Genomic DNA, 17,975 nt, shown 5'->3' on the forward strand with positions numbered 1-17,975 from the left:
CTGCCATTGCTGTCATGGTTCTTACTCAAAACCATAAACTCCAGAGTTCAGATGTACCCTGAGCCTCCAGCAGCAAACACACGTGACTCCTCAAGCCAAACCTATTTATTTCTTCCTCATGTCTTGGTGCTTTTGCTGATGACACTCTCCCCAGAAGAAGCCCCTCATGGAAGGGCATCCAGAGTCTCACTTCCCTTTTGCACTATGAGCAGCAGTTGGTCATCTTCTTCCTTCTGCTTTGTCTCCAGTTATCATCCCTATCTCTAAGACTATCTGTGACATTAGACCTAGCCGGGTCAGCATTGCCTAGAGCGGTTACAAGCTCTTTTTAATGCCTTCCCTGCCTCTAATCCGTTTTTAACCCAGGGTATAATTCTCAATCCAGGTGCTTGAGGAGCTCTGCATTCCTTCCACTTCTCCTCTTTGTCTTCCTTCTTTCAGTTGGGATAGGGTCTAGCTAACAGTCCAGGATGACCTCAAACTTGTGACCCTCCTGGCCCAGCTTCCTGCCTGGCATTAATGACCTCATCTTAACATAGTTTTCTTTTTTGTTTTATTCCTTTTTTTCTTTTTATACAGTTTCCTTTTTAAATATTTATTTTTAACTTTTAAAAAAGGATATACATTCTTTTTAGGTTTATTTATTATTATATGTCAGTACACTGTAGCTGTCTTCAGACATACCAGAAGAGGTTCTCATTACGGTCAGATCTCATTACAGATGATTGTGAGCCACCATGCGGATGCTGGGATTTGAACTCAGGACCTCTGGAAGAACAGTCAGTGCTCTTACCCGCTGGGCCATCTCTCCAGCCCCTATGTTTAACTTTTTATTAATTCTTTGTGAGTTTCACATTATGCACTGCAGCCCCACTCATCTCCAGGTTCCTGTCCCTTTATGTAGCCCTTTGCTTGCAACCACCAACTCCCTCCCCCAATAAAACACGTACAAACAAATAACAACAAAATCAAAACACAGAAAACATCTCTTTGTGGAAAGCTGTAGTACGTCACAGTGTGTCCCAGAGTATGTCCCTCTGTCAACACTTGTTCACTTGCAAATGTTCATTGCAATGAGTCACTATGGGTCTGCTTCGAGATCTCTGGCTTCTGGGATACTATCAATATTGGATCCTCCTCTTGGTTATCCTGTCGTTGTTCTGTGTCATGGTGATCTTGCAGCTTTGGAACACCAGGACTGGCGATTTCACACGTCCCAATCATTTGTAGATGATATAGGTTTTGGGGTGGGTCAATTCAGAACCCTGGATCTGGGCCTGGCTGGTAGCTGAGCTGGTCAGCCCGCCACCTGCTCTCCCTTATCCACACAACCAGGGCCAGCTCTCCTGCACTGCTCCAGCTAGGGCACATACTCCTGCTCCCAGGCCCTCAGGCCAGCTCACTGCACTCACGCCACCAGAGCCCACTCCACTGTGCTGCCCAATCAAAGTGTGGGAGCCACTCTCCCAAGGGCTGCAGCCTGTGAGGAGCGGGGCCAGCTCTGCCAATCTCATGATCTCACATGATCTCACACCCTCAGGGATGGCTCACCGTGCCTTTGCCATCAGAGCTGGCTTTGCTTTTTATTTGTTTATTTTTTCCTAATTTTCTTTTTATATACTGTCCTTTTTGTTTTGTTTTGTTTTGTTAAATACTTTTGTTTTGTTTTTTTTTGAGACACGGTTTCTTCTGTGTAGCCCTGTCTATCCTGGAGCTCACTCTGTAGACCAGGCTGCCCTTGAACGCAGAAATCCACCTGACTCTGCCTCCCAAGTGCTGGGATTAAAGGCATGTGCCTGGCCAATACTTTTTACAATTGAAAATTTTACTTAGTGCGTGTGAATGGGCATGTGTGCTATGCACAGGTATGTGGTTCAGAGGACGACTTGTTTTTGCTTTGTTTTCATTTCCACCATATGTGTTGTAGGGATTGAGCTCAAGTCATCGGCCTTGAGAGTGAGCACCTTTCCTTGCTGAGCCTTCTCACCGGCCCCACAATTGCCTTTTAAAGACCCACTCTACAGATACTGTCACATTCTGAGGGCCTAGAGGTCAAGACTTCAGTACTGATTCATGGGAAACTTCCTTCGGCCACATACTCTCCTGCCTCTCTGCCCATGCTCTACTTATGAACTTCCCCCAGGCCTTGACTTCCTGGGAGAACAACCCTGCACTACCCAGACGGAGGAAATCAGTTGGTCTGAGTTCACATCCTGCCTCCCTAGCATCCTGAGACTTCCATGGCAGGGGCTCCATTTCCTTTTGGTTCGTGGGGTATGGCTGAGGGCTGTGTGTTTCATCCTGCATGCACAGGAGCTCTGTATGGGCAGCTGTCACTATCAAGTGCTATAGAATCTGCCTGTGTTAGAAGTACATACACTATGGTAGCTGCCAAGCCATACGAGGCTATTCAGTGCTGCAAATGTTGACTAGTGTCACTGAGGAACTAAAATTTTGTTGCTTTTGTTTTCTTTGAGACAGGGTCTCCTCTGTGTAGCCCTGGCTGTCCTGGAACTAAGTCTGTAGACCAGGCTGGCCTTGAACTCATAGATCTGCTGGCTTTGGCTCTGGGATTAAAGGCATGGGATTAAAAGCATGCACCACCACTGCCCAGCTTGGTTCTTTTACTTTTCTTCTCTTTTCTTCTCTTTTCTTCTCTTTTCTTCTCTTCTCTTCTCTTTTTTTCTTTTCTGTCATTCTTTAGCCTAGGCTGGTACTAGTTAATAGGAATTTAAATATAAGTACTTGTATGTAGCCAGTGGCTACAGCATAGGTGGAGTGTGTCCTGGTTCACCCAGGGGGTCTCAGATCTTTTTCACAAAAGTCATCCTCTGTACTGGCTGGGAGGTCAGTATCCTGGCCTCCTCATTGTGCCGGATTAGGAACCTCCTGTGGTTCCTGGTGGTATCTGACTTGTATTGCCACTAGTAAGAGTTGTCCAGTTGTCCAGAGGCCCAAAGCTTGCTGATTGGTGGGCAAGACAGAGGTCCCTGGTCTCCAGCAGCAGCCTCTGAAAGGGTGAAGGGATAGCTAGGCAGTCCTCCGCTGACTTGCCTCTTACAGCAGAGCACAGTAGGAAGGTAGCACATTGTCCTGGTTGGCCCCAAGTCCTTTTCCATTTCAATATGCCAAAACAAAACAACAACAACAACAAAACCAAAACTCCAAACTGAAGCCACTCCTTTTCTAACTGCATAGGGTCCTCCTTTGGCTCGGAGTTCATTCTGCTCTCTATGTCTCTCTAGTACCCTATCCCTCCCTTCTGAATCTCAGTTCCCTTCTCTAACTCTCAGCCCCACCCAGAAATTCTGAGTGGCAATTTGCCTTAATACTTCATAGATCCCCCGCTTTGTGACCCAGCCAGGCTCAGCTTATCTACCTATTTACTCCCCCAACCCCAACCGGGTTTCTTGCTGCCCTCAGGTCTCAGCAGAAAAGGCCAATCCCTTATCTGGTCCTCAAAGCCTCACTTGATCCCAAAGCTCTCCGGTTCCTGTCCTAGTCCTATTTTCCTCTCTCTAAACCCCTCTAAATCCCTTCCTTCCTTTCTTTTTTCTTTTTGCCTCTGGGCCTTTGCACAGATCTAGCCTCTGCCTACAACACGGTTCCCCGTTAGGGGCAAGTCCGGCTTACTTTCTCCATCTTTCCTTAACAGTGGCGGCCTTAACAGAAGTTCTGTCTTCTCTCCCTCCGGGTGTACTTGCACGCACTCGGCAAACTGTTTCACCAACATAGTCCAGCGGCCTCCTAGAGATCACTTACACTCGGGTATGAGTGATAAAAAAGTGTACTCAGAGACAAAAACTAGAAATTGTGTTCCAAGAAGAAAACGACAGAAGACATCAGAAGGAATGAGATGGGTCAGGCCAAAACAACCCAACAAGGGCCGGGCAAGCCTACGTCTGCGCCCACTGCCTATGGGGGCGCGGTGGGGTAGGGCGGCCGGCCTCTAGGCCCCGCCCCGCCCAGGCTCCGCCCCAGGCGCTGGGCCCATCCCATCCCCGCCCCGCCCCGCCCCCCCGCGGCGCGCGCGCTGGCCGGGCAGCATGGCGGCGGCGGCGGGCGCCCCTCCGCCGGGTCCGCCTCAGCCACCTCCGCCGCCGCCGCCTGAGGAGTCGTCCGACAGCGAACCCGAGGCTGAGCCGGGCTCCCCGCAGAAGCTTATCCGTAAGGTGTCCACGTCGGGCCAGATCCGGCAGAAGGTGAGCCCGCGGCGTCGGCCGGGCGCGCGCCCCTCACGCCGCGGTCCCTGTCGAGGCCCGTGACCGTGTGCAAGCGGCCGCCCAGGCCCTGCCGGGCCCGAGGTCCTGCGGTCGCTGCTACGGGGCCGAGCGCGCCGCGGCTTAACGGACCGCGGGGACCGGGCCGCGAGGACGGGGCCGCGGGGACGGGTCTGCGGGGACTGGGCGCAGGTGGGCGCCGCCGCTGAGGAGACCGAGGCCCGGCGTGCTGCTGGGGCCGCTGCGGGGACCGCTGCGGGGGCCGCAGGCGCGTGCTCCCCGAGGCCTGGGGGTCTGTAGGTCTCAGCACCGGGTGCAGCTTCCCGTACTCACCTGTGTCAGGCTCACCCTCCACTGCCCAGCCCGCTGCGGGGTCCTCACCCCTATGTCCCGAAAGGGAAGGGATGCGCGTGTAGTGGCCGCTTCTCCCTCTCTCCCTCCCTCCCTTCCTCCCTTTCACCCTCCTCCCTCCTTGGGAAAGCCGGGACTCCTCACCCGCTGGGCACAGAACTCTCTCCGTGGAGAACTCCAGCCGCTCGGGATGCAGTGCACGCACAGAGACACATGTCTTTTTGTTGTCTTTCCCTAAGAATAAAGTTGCACCCTTTGCTTTCCCTTTCTGGTTCCTCTTGAGAACTGCGTATGGTTTCTTGCCCAGGTGAACCCTCCTTGTTGGAAGGGCTTCCTCAGGCAGGTGGCTGGACAGGTGGTGGCTAGCAGGTTGCCACCGTGGGGCAGCCCTGGCAGTTCCGGTTGGCACGGGCTTGCTCATCCTGCTGCAGTGCGCTTTTCCTCCCAGGCCAGTTAGTTACCCTTTACTGGAAAAACCATTTCTTGCTTTATCATCTGCCAGCCTCTGTTACTTGCCCGGGGTTGGGGATTGGGGTGTCATTTAGGTGCTGACGTGGTCCATTTGTTGTGTGGAACCCAAGTCATTCAGCACACGGGACCTAACACCTGTGTTATTCTAGCTATAACAGTTACAGCCCCAGGAACAAGTTTAAGGAGCCTTGATACTAATGGGAATGCCCTTTCCTAGTGCTTGGACCTTAAGATAGGTAGTGGTGTGAGGCAGATCAGACCCTGTGACTGAGGGGAATGGCGAGTGAAGGCCAGGATCGCGGTGGGGACGGTGGACTCCTCCGAGATTACATTGAGTCCAGAGTTTTATTGGTCAGGAGGTGTCTCCCTGCCTTTCCTCTGGACAAAAACAATAGCTGCTATACCAGCTGTTCTGGTTGTTGTTGTTGGTGGGAGTGACAGTTGTGGTGTTAAAAATACACCCGAGGACTTGTGTTCTGAATACATTCACATCTGCTGTACAGATAGCTCAAGGCTGATTTTTCTTCTGGGTTGCTAGAGCTTGTTAAGAAGTGGGAAATAAGTTTACTGTGTGCAATAACTCCCCTTTGTAGCAGAGAGACCATTCACAAAAATTTCCTGGTAATATGTGTGTGGCATATAATGCTAAGTTCCAAATGGTGTGTGATCAGAACCCACTCTTAGTGTTTGACCAGAGGAGCTTAGTGCAGGGGCGCTGTGACACAGGTGCTGAAGAACAGAGAGGAAGCTGCATTGAGGCAGTTCAGAGATGAGGCAATCAGCAGGAAGCCACTGCTACCACCCAGGGGTGGGGGAAAAGGTCAAAGGGAGAAGACCACATCAGACTCCAGGGCCAGTGGGCCCCTCCAGAAACTGGGTCAGAGGAGTCCCATCTGTCAGAGCTCTTGGGGCGGGGGAGCGGGGGAGAGCTGCTGCTCCATATATACTAATCCTTTGCCTGGGAATCCTGCCTGTAAGGGTCACCCCCTCTGCAGTTTGAAAACACAGGACTGAGGATGGGTCAGAGCTGGATGTATGGCAGGTCTTTAAACACATTAATCTACTGTAGCCTTTAGACATCATAATTTAGGAGAGAATTGGTAGTGGTCCTCAGATTTCAGAGTGCAGACACATCCCCTGGGGATCCTATTAAGTCTGATGCTGGTTGAGAAGGACTGGGTGGGGCCTTAGTATATTTTTAACAGGCTCCCAAAGTTGCTGCTGTTGTCCAGGAATCATGCTTTGAGAACCAAGACCCTAGGGTGGTCCTGTAGAGACAGAAACCTCACCAAGCTCATGTACTTCTGGTCACAAGGGGTTCTGAAAGTTTTCTCTAAGCCTCCCCTGAAAATTAGATGTGTGGAGCAGATCTGGGGTGGCCATTTATGACATGTTTGATTGGTGTCTCCCCAACCCCCCTTTGAATTCTTTGCAGTTGAAACTGCCCCCAGCAACCACATGGCTCTATTTGTGTTTTCTGACAACAGTACACAATGATGACAGTTGGGGTAGTAGAAAGAGAGACAGCTAGTTCGCTGAGCAGTGTGTGCATTAGCACTTTGGAGTGTATTTTGAAATCTGAGAAAAGAGCAGTGTAACTCTTTGAAGCTGTTATTTAAGATAGAATTTTGTTATAAGTTTTTTTAAAAGTTAACTTTTTTTTTATTTGAGTATAGAAATGTTTGTATTTTTTTTGTCTTTTTAAGTTTTCTTTTTTTGAGACAGGATTTCTCTGTGTAGTCTCAACTGACCTGGAACTCATTTTATAAACCAGGCCGGCCTCAAACTCAGAGATCTGCCTGCCTCTACCTCCCAAGTGTTGGAATAAAAGTCATGAGCCACCACACCCTGAAGAAATGTTTATATTTTTGATGTCAAATGTAAAGTGTTTTTTTTTTTTTTCCTTTGTGAAATGAAAAGTAACAGAAAGTAAGTAAAGGGATCAAGTTTTATTTTTTATTTTAGTGTTTGGAGGGAAATGGTTTCATGTAGTCCAGGCTGGCCTTGAACTTGCAGTGCAGCTGAGCACGACCTTGACCTTTTGATCTTTTGTCCTACCTCCTGAGTATATGCTATATATCCTACCTCCTAAGTATATGCTATATGTCCTACCTCCTGAGTATATGCTATATGCCCTACCTCCTGAGTGTATGCTATATGCCCTACCTCCTGAGTATATGCTATATGCCCTACCTCCTGAGTGTATGCTATACCCCTACCATGCCTAGTTTTTACAATCCTGAAAATTGAATTCAGGGCCTCAATGCTAGATAAATTGTCTACCAGCTGAGCCACATCCCCAGCCTTCAAGTTTTAAAAAGACTTGAAAAGCTCAGGTTTATGAAACACAACTATGGCTAGGAAAGTAGCTCAGTGGGTAGAGTGCTTCTCTAGCATGTGTGAAGCCAGTGTGATGGGGCATGTCTGTAACCCCAGCCAGAGATAGGAGCAGAAGAATCAGGAGTTTAGGGTCGCCTTTGGAAACTAGCCCAGGGTACAAGGCTCTGTCTCAAAAAATAAAAGAAAAAATAAAAGAAAAAATAAAAGAAAAAATAAAAGAAAAAATAAAAGAAAAAATAAAAGAAAAAAGGGACTATAGTTCACGTGTCATTTGATTTCCTCATGTAAGCAGTGGTTTGCCTGGGTATAGTGGTATTTCTAATCCCAGGTGGTGTGGAGGATGAGGCAGGAGAGTATGGAATAGCCTAGGCTATATTAACAGGATCTGGTTTTAGAAAACAAAACAAAGACTCTACAGTTGGATGGCTTTTGGCATGTTCACAGTTGTGCAAGCGTCACCACAGCCAATTTTAGAACTTTTCATCACTGGTTCCTCTCAGCTCCCTCAACCCTAGGCAACTGCTCATGTAATTTCTGTCTCTGTGCTTGCCCATGTTGTTTAGTTTTTGGAACTGGATACTAAATATGCTGTCTTTTGTGGTTTTTTTTTTTTCATTAAGCATATTTAAATTTAAAAATTAGCCTATAAAGTGATGAGTTTCATTGGAATACTCACATATATACTGTATCATTATACTTACATTCGGTATATTTTCAGGATTCCTCCAAGTTATATTGTGTGTCAATACCACATTCCTTTTTATTAGTATTCTGCTGTAGAAATAGGCTTCATTTTGTACATTTATCAGTTAATGGGATTACTTCTGCTTTTTGGCCTTTCTAATAACTCTCCTGTGAGTATTTGTTTACATGTTTGTATAGACGCATTTTCATACATATATACACACATACATACATACATACATACACAGACACAGACACACACACATACCTAGGAGTAAAAAAAATTTTTTTTCTCTGTATAGCCCTGGCTGTCCTGGAACTCACTTTGTAGACCAGGCTGGCCTGGAAATCGGAAATCCGCCTACCTCTGCCTTCCAAGTGCTGGGATTAAAGGCGTGCGCCACCACCGCCCGGCTAAAATTTTTGAGCTTTATGGAAACACTGTTGAACATTTTGAGGACCTGCTGGGCTGTCTCACAAGTCCTGGCCTCAGTGTGTGAGCAGCTCCAGGTCTCTGCATCCTTGTCATATTCACCATCTTTTTTATTATGGCTGATCTAGTAGGTGTGAAGTGGCATAAGATTTTTTTCCCCCTTCTTTTTCTTTTTCCTGTGCTAAATAAGAGATGAAGCCAGATCCTTATGTGGGCTAGGCAAGTGCTGTACCATTGAACTACCCTTGCAGCCCCTATAAATATATGTTCAAGTCTTCCACAGACTTTACTATGTATAACATCACATAAATAGGGGTCCTGTCCCTACGAGAGCAGTTACCCCTACTTAGATGGAGAAACTGCCTCCCATCAATGGAATCCTCAGCAAGGTTCAAACCCAGAAAATGATAGCTGCCATCCCAAGCTGTTTTGGTTGATCTTAGCAAGGATTCCAGGTCTTGACATGTTAAGTGTTATGCCAGGCACTTGGTGTTTTCTTGAACAGCAGTAACTTTCAGGGAGGTTAGGCAGGAGTCTAGTCAGGAGCCCGTAGGCAGGACAGCCATGAGGTTAACAAGAAGAGGTGATGTTAATGAGACCAGGGTGCTTTGAGAGGACATCAGGGTGAGACTCACCTAAACACAGGGAGAGCTGCCAAGGACTGCTTGAGGAAGTGACCTTGGCAAAGTGTGAGAAGAGAGGTCAGAGGGGAGCAGAGAGACTGAGCCACACTGGTGAGTGCAGTGCTAAGTGGCAGGGTCTGATGTGAGACACTGGCTAGGCTACAGAGAGGACCATGACCCTTGATGAATGTGAATGTGACATTGGAATTGCATTTGCCTTTGGAATTAGGACTGGGGTCTGTAGTGGGCATGGTGTCTTCCCCAAATCTGATCTGACCCAAACCTCAGACATGACCTTATAGAATCTTTGCAATTAGCTAAGGATCTTGAATTCAGGGTGAACTCTGATGTCTGGTGTCTTTATAAGAGAAACTTTGGACCCAAAGACTCAGAGGAAAAGGTAATGTATAAACAGCTGGGTACTGGGGCCAGCAAGATGGCTCAGCAAATAAAGCACTTGCTGTGTAAACCTGGCAACCTGTTTGATCTCTAGAACCCACATAAAGGTTGAAGCAAAAAACTCTTCTACAGGACAGTCCTCTGACTTCCACACAAGGAACCCCTTAAACTACTTCTACAGGACAGTCCTCTTGACTTCCACACAAGGAACCCCTTAAACAAACAAACAAACAGAAACAGCTGGATACTGTCACAGCCATAAACCCCACAGTGCCTAGGGAGCTTGGAATTGCCAGTGGGACCAGCAGAAGAGAGGTAGCTCTACTGATCCCTGCATTTCAGACCTGGCTTTCTGCACTGTGACAATAAACTTTCCATCTTTTTAGTCTTGTAGGCTATAGGGCTTTGTTCCAGAGGTCCAGGATGTTAGCACAGGGTATAGTAGGGCTGACACTGAAGGGGCTGGGGGCTGACTTTTGTTGTGGAGTGCTTCACGTAAAACTGTAGTACAAAGGAAATAGACACAAGGACATGAAATATAGAAATATCTGGGGCTGGTGAGATAGCTAAGAGGAAAAGGGAGCTTGCCACCAAGCCCAATAACCTGAATTCAATAAGCCCCACGTTGTGAAAGGAAAGAACCAATTCTAGGAAGTTGCCCTCTAACCTCCACATGCATATCACAGCACAAACTTTCCCCCTCCAAATAAATATATAAATATACTTAAAACAAATATATAAATATAATTTTAAAAAGGGAAACATCTGAAGAAGGTCTGACATATGTTTGACTGTCATGAGAGGAGACAGACTTGAGCAGAAACAGGACTTGAAGGGGTAACTGTTAATTGAGGCCATCCTGTAGCCAATAGAAGGCACTGTCCACATGAAAGGCACACACAGGGCACTCCATATGCAGTGGTGAAAGGTGTAGTGATCAGAAATCATTGTTAGAGAGAAACCTCTCTGGCGAGTGAGGTTAATAGTGGTGTTCTTAACAAAAAAGCATAGGACCCAGAAGTCAGTTGAAATTTAAGTACTGGAAGAAGCTGACTCCAAGGATTCTTTATGAAGCAAAACCATCCCCTAGCAATGAGCTAGCCCCAAGTACTATGCACCCAAGTAAACAGTGTGTTGAAGAAGGAGACATTTAAGGATTGTTTGTTTGTTTGCTTTATATAAAGGGAAATGATTTCAAGTGAAAGGTTAGAATTGTTGGAAGGGATAAAGAGCAATGTGCAGGTGTGTGTGAAAAAGACCAGGTGGTTCTTGGCTGTGAGTATTAACTCTGACTTTGGTTTAAAAAACATACAGAATTAAACACAATAATGTCATGAAAGTCAAAAAGGTAAACTGTAAAACTATCCTTTTTTTTTTTTTAAAGTTATAGAATGTTAAACTAGCTAAGGATAAGAGTCCTAATCTGTGTTGTAGCTCTAAAATAGCCATGGACTGTGTGATGCTGTATGTAAGTCAAGGACTGGAAAGTGATATAATAAATTCTAGGAAAGAAGGCAGGAAAAGAGAGAAAAAGGGATACTGAACAGGTGGGGCAAAAAGCAAGCAAGCAGTAAGTCAGGAGTCTAAAGTCCCAGTGTGTCCATCAGCTGTGATGGATGTGAGAGAGCAGGAGGGACTCATCACAGAAGCAGAGTAAGTACTCTCTCGCCTAGCCCAGCTCCACACAACTCTAAGTGGATTTAAGTTCCAGCTAAGAGAGAGTATGTAAACTAATTAATCTAAGTTACTTAAATGACACATTTGCCGGGCTGTGGTGGTGCACACCTTTAATCCCAGCACTTGGGAGGCAGAGGCAGGCGGATTTCTGAGTTCGAGGCCAGCCTGGTCTACAGAGTGAGTTCCAGGACAGCCAGGGCTACACAGAGAAACCCTGTCTCTAAAAAACAAAACAAAACAAAAAAAACAAAAAAATAAAATGACACATTTAAAACACAGATGTAAAGTGATTGAAAATAAAGGAATGGAGAGAGTAATGCAAAGACTAACCAAAAAATTGATGTGTTAGCGTTAATATCCAAAGTAGGCCAAAGCCAAAGTTATCTTAACTAAAGGTATTATACTGATAAATGAGTTTATAAAAGGTTTGAATAATTAAAAACTTGTAAGAAACTTTTAAGTACCTAGTAATATATCTTAAAGTGATATAAAAGAAAAATTAACACAAATATAACAGGAATCTCAAATTCCCACAAGATGGTGGCTCACCACCCATAGCACTTCCTTGAGAGGAAGAGGCGGGAAGGTCAGAAGTTCACTGTCACCCACTGCTGCATGATGAGTTTGAGACTAGCCTGGGATATTTGAGACCTTGTTTGAAATCAATATCAATAACAACACCCCCTTCTTCCTCCCTAAATAATAGGATTTACTTTTTTGAGGAAGTGTCTTATTATGTAGCTCTTGTTGGCCTCAAATTCACAGCAGTCCAACTACCTCAGCCTCCTGAGTGCTGGAATTTCAGGTGTGTATAACTGCACACAGCTTCATAGTGGAGTAATTTAATGTATGTGTCTCAGGTGGTATTAAGGCAAAGTAGTCCTGGAAAAGAATGTACAAGTGTAGCAGAATTAAACAACATGGCACATGGATAGACTATTATACCTAATAATCACAGAACTTAGTTCTCAAATGTATAGATGAACTTGTCAAAATTCCTCATGTGCTGGCTACAAGGGAAGTTTCAGCAGTGTTCACAAGAACGCAACAGAGTATGTTTTTTGATAGCAGTGGAATTAAATAAGACATGCATTAATACAAAGAAATCCTGAGAGTGTATCTGGAAATGTAAGAGTCAATTTCTAAGTACTTTATGGATCAAAGAAAGCTAGAAATACTTTTTGAGTTGAATGATAGCAATATATGTATGTGTATATGTAGCTGTAATTCTAACACTCAGGAGGCTGAGGCAGGGGTGTGAGTTTGAGGACAAATGGGGCTACAGATTGAAACCTTTAAAAATAGAGTCCCAAATCAACTAACAACCAGCCAAACAACCAAACTAACAAAAACCCAAACCAACTCAACCAGCCAACCAGCCAACCAAGCAAGCACAACATTGATAGCATATAGCAGAGTCACATCTAGAGGAAAATTCCCACGAATCACAGTGGACACTAGAAAAGAAGACATGTTGGAAATCCATGAAATTTGAGGAGCAATCCATCGAATCCAAAGAAAATGGAACAGCTTGTGTAAAGGGAAGGGAAGAGAGAGGGGAGGAGGCTGATAAAAGTCTGCAGCAGTGCTATGGCAGGAGGGGACTTTCAGCTGAAAATAGGTACAGGGGTAAGACTGGAGAGCTGTGTTGGAACCCACTTAAGAGATAAGAAGTCTGATAATAGGATCCAGATTAACAAAATGGCTCCAGCGGTGTCATGGTTGCTTGAGAGGATGCTGCCAATCCCCAGGGTAGGGATGATGGCAGCCTGTGACAGGGTGGATGGAGCTAGCTGGGTTGAGAGAGAGGTAAGAGGGGACTCTGCTGGCTTGGTATGGGTGCTGGGGAAGAGGAGGTTGATGACTCTTATGAGGCATGGGGGACTTTTTCTGAGGCAGATGCCTCAGAGTGAATCAGGACCAGTTTGGGGAATTAGCTCTGATCACCTCCAACCCTGTGTGCTATCCTGGATTAAGCCTTACCCTCCTCTCCACCCAGCTCCAAATCACCATGTGGCAACTATAGGGGTGATTTATCCCAGCCTAGAGGCAAGTGTGACAGTGGATTAGGCTGTCAGCCAGGAGGAGGGGCAGGGAAGAAAGGTGGGGAGAGAAGGAGAGGCGCTCAGTGAGGGCTGGGGAAGGTGAGTGACTTGGTCTGTGGGCCATTCCTAAACACCTCAGCAGACACTGAAACACCATAGCTTTCCCTCTAACACATCAGGTCTTTGCACTGAAACATGGTTAACACACTATCCTCAGACATCCAGATCATTTTTGCACTTTCCTGATTGAACCCAAGTGTGTTTTATGCCCCCAACACCCCCATGACAGTAAATGCTGAAGAGGTAAGGGCAGCTGTCTTGTAAGATCTCTGTCTGATTGCTTCCTTATGGGTGTTTTCACATTGTTCTTTTATCCTTTGTTTCCTATAACCTGGAAGTGAGAGGTCTCTAAGACTCCTTAATATTCAGGCTGGCATTTGGGGAACCTTTGATTGTGGGAAACTCTGAACTGTCTTGTAGCCCAGCTGAAGCTACGTCTGCCATCTAGTCTCTCAGATGTCATCACTAGATGTTTTCATGGAGATGTGGACCTTTCAAATTAGCAAGTTCTCTAAGTGGTGCTTCCCAGGCATTGTACAAATGTTATTTTCCAGCTTTCACATACCAGGTTTTAGCCTTTAAGTGTGTCTGAGTGTGTAAAATGGAGAGTCCTCTGTTCTGTCACTTGTTCCACATTTGTGTTGCTGTTGCCTCCCCTATCCCCTCTTTCTGCAGATTCTCACCATGTATGCAGTCCAGGCTGGCCTCAAACTTGAGGTCCTTCTGCTTTAGTGTCCTAAATGTTAGGAGTATAGGCATGTGACATCTTGCCAGTCATGGTTTTTGCTTTACAATTTTATTAAGTTTTGATTTTGAGATGGGGTTTCATTGTAAACCTCTGGCTAGCTTGGAACTCACTACATAGACCAGGTGACTTTGAACTCACAGAGATCTGCTTGTCGCTGTCCCCTGAGCACTGAGATCAAAGGTATGCATCACCATACCTAGCTGCTTTTTATTTAGAAATTTTACTTATTATGTGTATGTGTGCACAGGCTCATGTGTGAGTTAGAAGATGACTGTTGGTAGCTGGTGTTCTCCCTCCACCATAAGCTCAGTTTATTCACTGAGCTGTGTTTCTGACTTGACAGGTGATATTCTTTTCTTTTTCTTTCTCCTTTTTTAAATACAGTGTTCTCTATTATGTAGCCCTGACCCTCCAGAACTTGCTACGTAGACCAGGTTGGCAGTTGTTGATTTTGATGCTCTCATTATTATCTTTTTTATTTCTGAGTGATCTTAGCAGGCTTGCCATCTGTCATCTTGAGTTCAAATTTGTGGCAAGGTGCATTCCTTGTAGTGGAGGTGGTGTGCTGGTGTATGACATTGTACATCTTCCCTCCTGTGCTCAGGACAGGAGTTCCTAATGGTCCTGGCACTTAAGGCTTGTGGGCCTTTCTTACCCTTTCTGCACTGGATTGAGTTTGCACTGGGAAGAGTCTGGCAGCATTCTCCTGAGTCCCTCGTTGATCTCCTTGTATTGTTTCTACAGTTCTTACTGTTTGTATGCTGGATGGTCTGAGTTCATACCACTGTATCCCTGGACCTTGCATGGTTATGCCTCCTCTCTTGATTTAACCTGCAGTCTTTAGGGAGCCTCAATTTTGTTTTATACTACAACTGATACCTTTGTTTATTGTACATTTTCCTCATTAGCCCTTCGACTTGGGTTTTAATTCTGCTGCCATGTGATGAATTCTGCTTCTTTTTTCCTAATCTTGGCCGTTATATTAGCTTGCTGTCTTTTAAATTTTATCCTGTTCTCATTTGATGTTCCCTGTCTTTTGAAAAATGATGAACTTTCTTTCTTTTATAAAGGCAGTGTCTTCCTGAATCTTACTAACGAAGAGAAGCACATGTACACATTTCCCCTCTCTCTCCTCTTGCCTTTTTCTCTCCTCTTCCCCCATCCCTGTTTCCTCTCCCCCACACCCTTCCCTATCATCCTCAAATGTAACCCAGGGTCTCTCTCATGTTTGGCAAGCTGTCTACTCCTGAGTCACTCTTAAACCCAACAGCATGCATTTTCTAAAACAGCTTTCTGTTTTCTATAATAATTAATTTCATAGTCACGTGGATGCTGGGAATTGAACCTGGGTCCTCCAGAAGCACAGCCAGTGCTCCTAACCACTGAGCCATCTCTCCAGCCCTACATAAGGTTTTGATTTTAGAGAAGTCTCATTTTTTTCTTTTGTTGCTTGTTCTTTCGGTGTTATGTTTTAAGAAACCATTGAGTCCTATGGACGTCTGAAGCTTTATTGTTGTAGCTCTTACATATGGACTGTTTGCAGTTATGTTTTTAAATCTGGTGTGAAGTAAAGTCCATGGCTTATTCAGCTGTTACAGCTCTCCAGCTGCAGTCTCAAGTTCAGTGTGCCAGTGAGAGTGTTTTCTAGGAAGAATTTGTTGTCTTGACACTTGGAGGTTATTGTTTGCTTGTTTTGTTTTGGTATAGGGTCTCACTGTGTGGCTCAGCTGGGCTCTCTTGATCATTTCCCTGGGTCCACCTCTTGAGTGACATTGAATTAGGCTGACAAATAGAGAGGTTTTTTGGTGGTGGTAGTGGTGTTGTGACAGTCTTGATCTATAGCTCAGGTTGTCCTAGAACTCATTATGTAGCTCAGGTTGGCCTCGAACTAGTAATCCTCCTGTTTTGTACTCCCAAGTGCTGGGATTAATGGTTTGACTTACTCAATAGTCAAAATATTTAGAAGGACATTTCTGCCCTTACCCTTTGAACTCTAAGAATAGATGCTTGACCCAACTTTTGCCTGTTTAAAGTTTGAAATAACATTGATGTTGTTAGACCTAGGGATGTGCCCTCTCCCTCATTTCCACTTTTAGTCCTGTTTGCTCTTGAGATCTTTATAAAATGTGTTGAGTAAAGGTCCTTTGGGAGTGCTATTGGTTTCTTTTCTGTGAATGGCTGGATGCTTTCATGCTATGAGTGGACAAATAGAACCCAAGGTTGTCAAGGTTATGAAATGTGTGCTTGCTCAGCATATGTGAAATTATGCGCCCTATCTCTAATGTCAAACCAGACCAAATCAACCAAAGTTGCAAATAGCTTCATATTAAGCTGGGTGTGGCAGCACACATCTTTAGCTCTAACCCTTGGGAGACAGAGGCAGGCAGATCTCCCTGAGTTCAGGACTAGCTTAGTCTATGTAGTGGGACCCTGTTTCAGACAAACAAAAAACTAACAACAAAAAGATGTCAAGGGCTTTAGAAATGGTTGAGGGTTACATATTTTCCTCAGGACACATATCAGGTGCCTCACAACTACTGCCTGTTACTGTAGCTCCAGGAGACCTGACACGTCTATCATCTACAGGCATGTGTATAAACCCATACACAGACACAAACATACATACAATTAAAAAGAAAATAAACATTTTAAAAAAACAATTCATCAGACCTCAGTTGATTATCAGTGAGTCAAAGATATAGCTGACTGGTACTAAGTGTTGGCCTGTGTGATTGCGTGTTCTCTCTCTCTGTCTGTCTGTCTCTCTTTCCTTCCCTCCCTCCCTCCCTCCCTCCCTCCCTCCCTCCCTCACACACACGCACACATGCTCTGTCTCTGTCTCTGTGTGTTGTGTACTGATTTCACCTTCACAGCTCTGTGAAGGTTGTGAGGGTATTGGGACACCTGGCTCCAGTCACACAGCTAGAAGCAACAGAACAAGTGACTGAGTAGCCAGAGTAGGTGTAGCCTAGTGCAGCCTTCTGTGCAGGTGACCGAGGAAGGCTGGAATGGGACAGTGCTTTGTGCTGTTGGGGAACAGCAAGGCAAAGTCAATACATTATTGAGTGGGTTTTAGCTAAACAACAGCATTTGGAGGGAAAATGATATGGGGCTCCTGGTGTGTGTATGTGTATGAATTTGAAGTATTGTTAGTAAACTGTTTCCCTGCATTTTTCTCATAGGGACACGTGTTATTTTATCCTAGAGAAAAAGGGTGCTGTCCTTCAGTGAAGGTCTGGGTGATGAGTGGAGCCTGGTAGTGAGTGTATGTCTGTAGAGGGTGTTATAGTCCTGATGTGGGATATGGAGAGAGACCTTTATTCATTCTCTTCTTTGGAACATTCTAAAACACAGCCAGACCTGGTAGATTAAAGCACACTGAATCCAGTGTAACAGGGGACCCACCAGAGATACCATCAGATGCAGTTTATAGCCAATTGAAAGTCTTTATTCCAGCTTTCTAAAATTACAATCAGATATTCGGGACCCAAGAGTAGCATTGAGTGTTTAGAGTAAGGGGTTTTTTAAAGGCAAAACCACATCCTGGTATCTCACTCAGCAGCTGCAGGGGAAGGTTTGCACAGGCAGGCAATTTAACAGAAGCTAAAATAAGCAGTTAGCTGGGGCAGCTTGGCCTTAGGTTCCTAGAGTAGAGCTGGGTAATTTTCTTCAGGGCTCAGTTAAATCTAAAATGGCCTCAGCAAGAAGAATGCAAGATGGAGGAACCTCTGTATTGTTTTGCTCTGTCACATTCCCTACTAGTTCTATAGTCATTGTCTTAGTCAGGGTTTCTATTCCTGCACAAACATCATGACCAAGAAGCAAGTTGGGGAAGAAAGGGTTTATTCGGCTTACACTTCCATACTGCTGTTCATCACCAAAGGAAGTCAGGACTGGAACTCAAGCAGGTCAGAAAGCAGGAGC

The 17,975-nt window shown here is 45.4% G+C and overlaps 1 protein-coding gene across 2 annotated transcripts in view; it reads left to right on the forward strand.

The window, feature by feature from the left end:
* The first annotated feature begins 4,036 nt into the window (after positions 1–4,036).
* Dgkd (diacylglycerol kinase delta) overlaps positions 4,037–17,975 on the forward strand; it is an 89,281-nt gene continuing 75,342 nt past the window's right edge. For both annotated transcript variants that reach the window (XM_021157517.2, XM_021157525.2), the window contains exon 1: positions 4,037–4,202. In XM_021157517.2, the coding sequence (XP_021013176.1) occupies positions 4,047–4,202 (156 nt within the window). In that variant the 5' untranslated portion in view covers positions 4,037–4,046. The remainder of the gene's footprint in view (positions 4,203–17,975) is intronic.

This window comes from Mus caroli, chromosome 1 (assembly GCF_900094665.2).
Source record: "Mus caroli chromosome 1, CAROLI_EIJ_v1.1, whole genome shotgun sequence".
Lineage (NCBI taxonomy): Eukaryota > Metazoa > Chordata > Mammalia > Rodentia > Muridae > Mus > Mus caroli.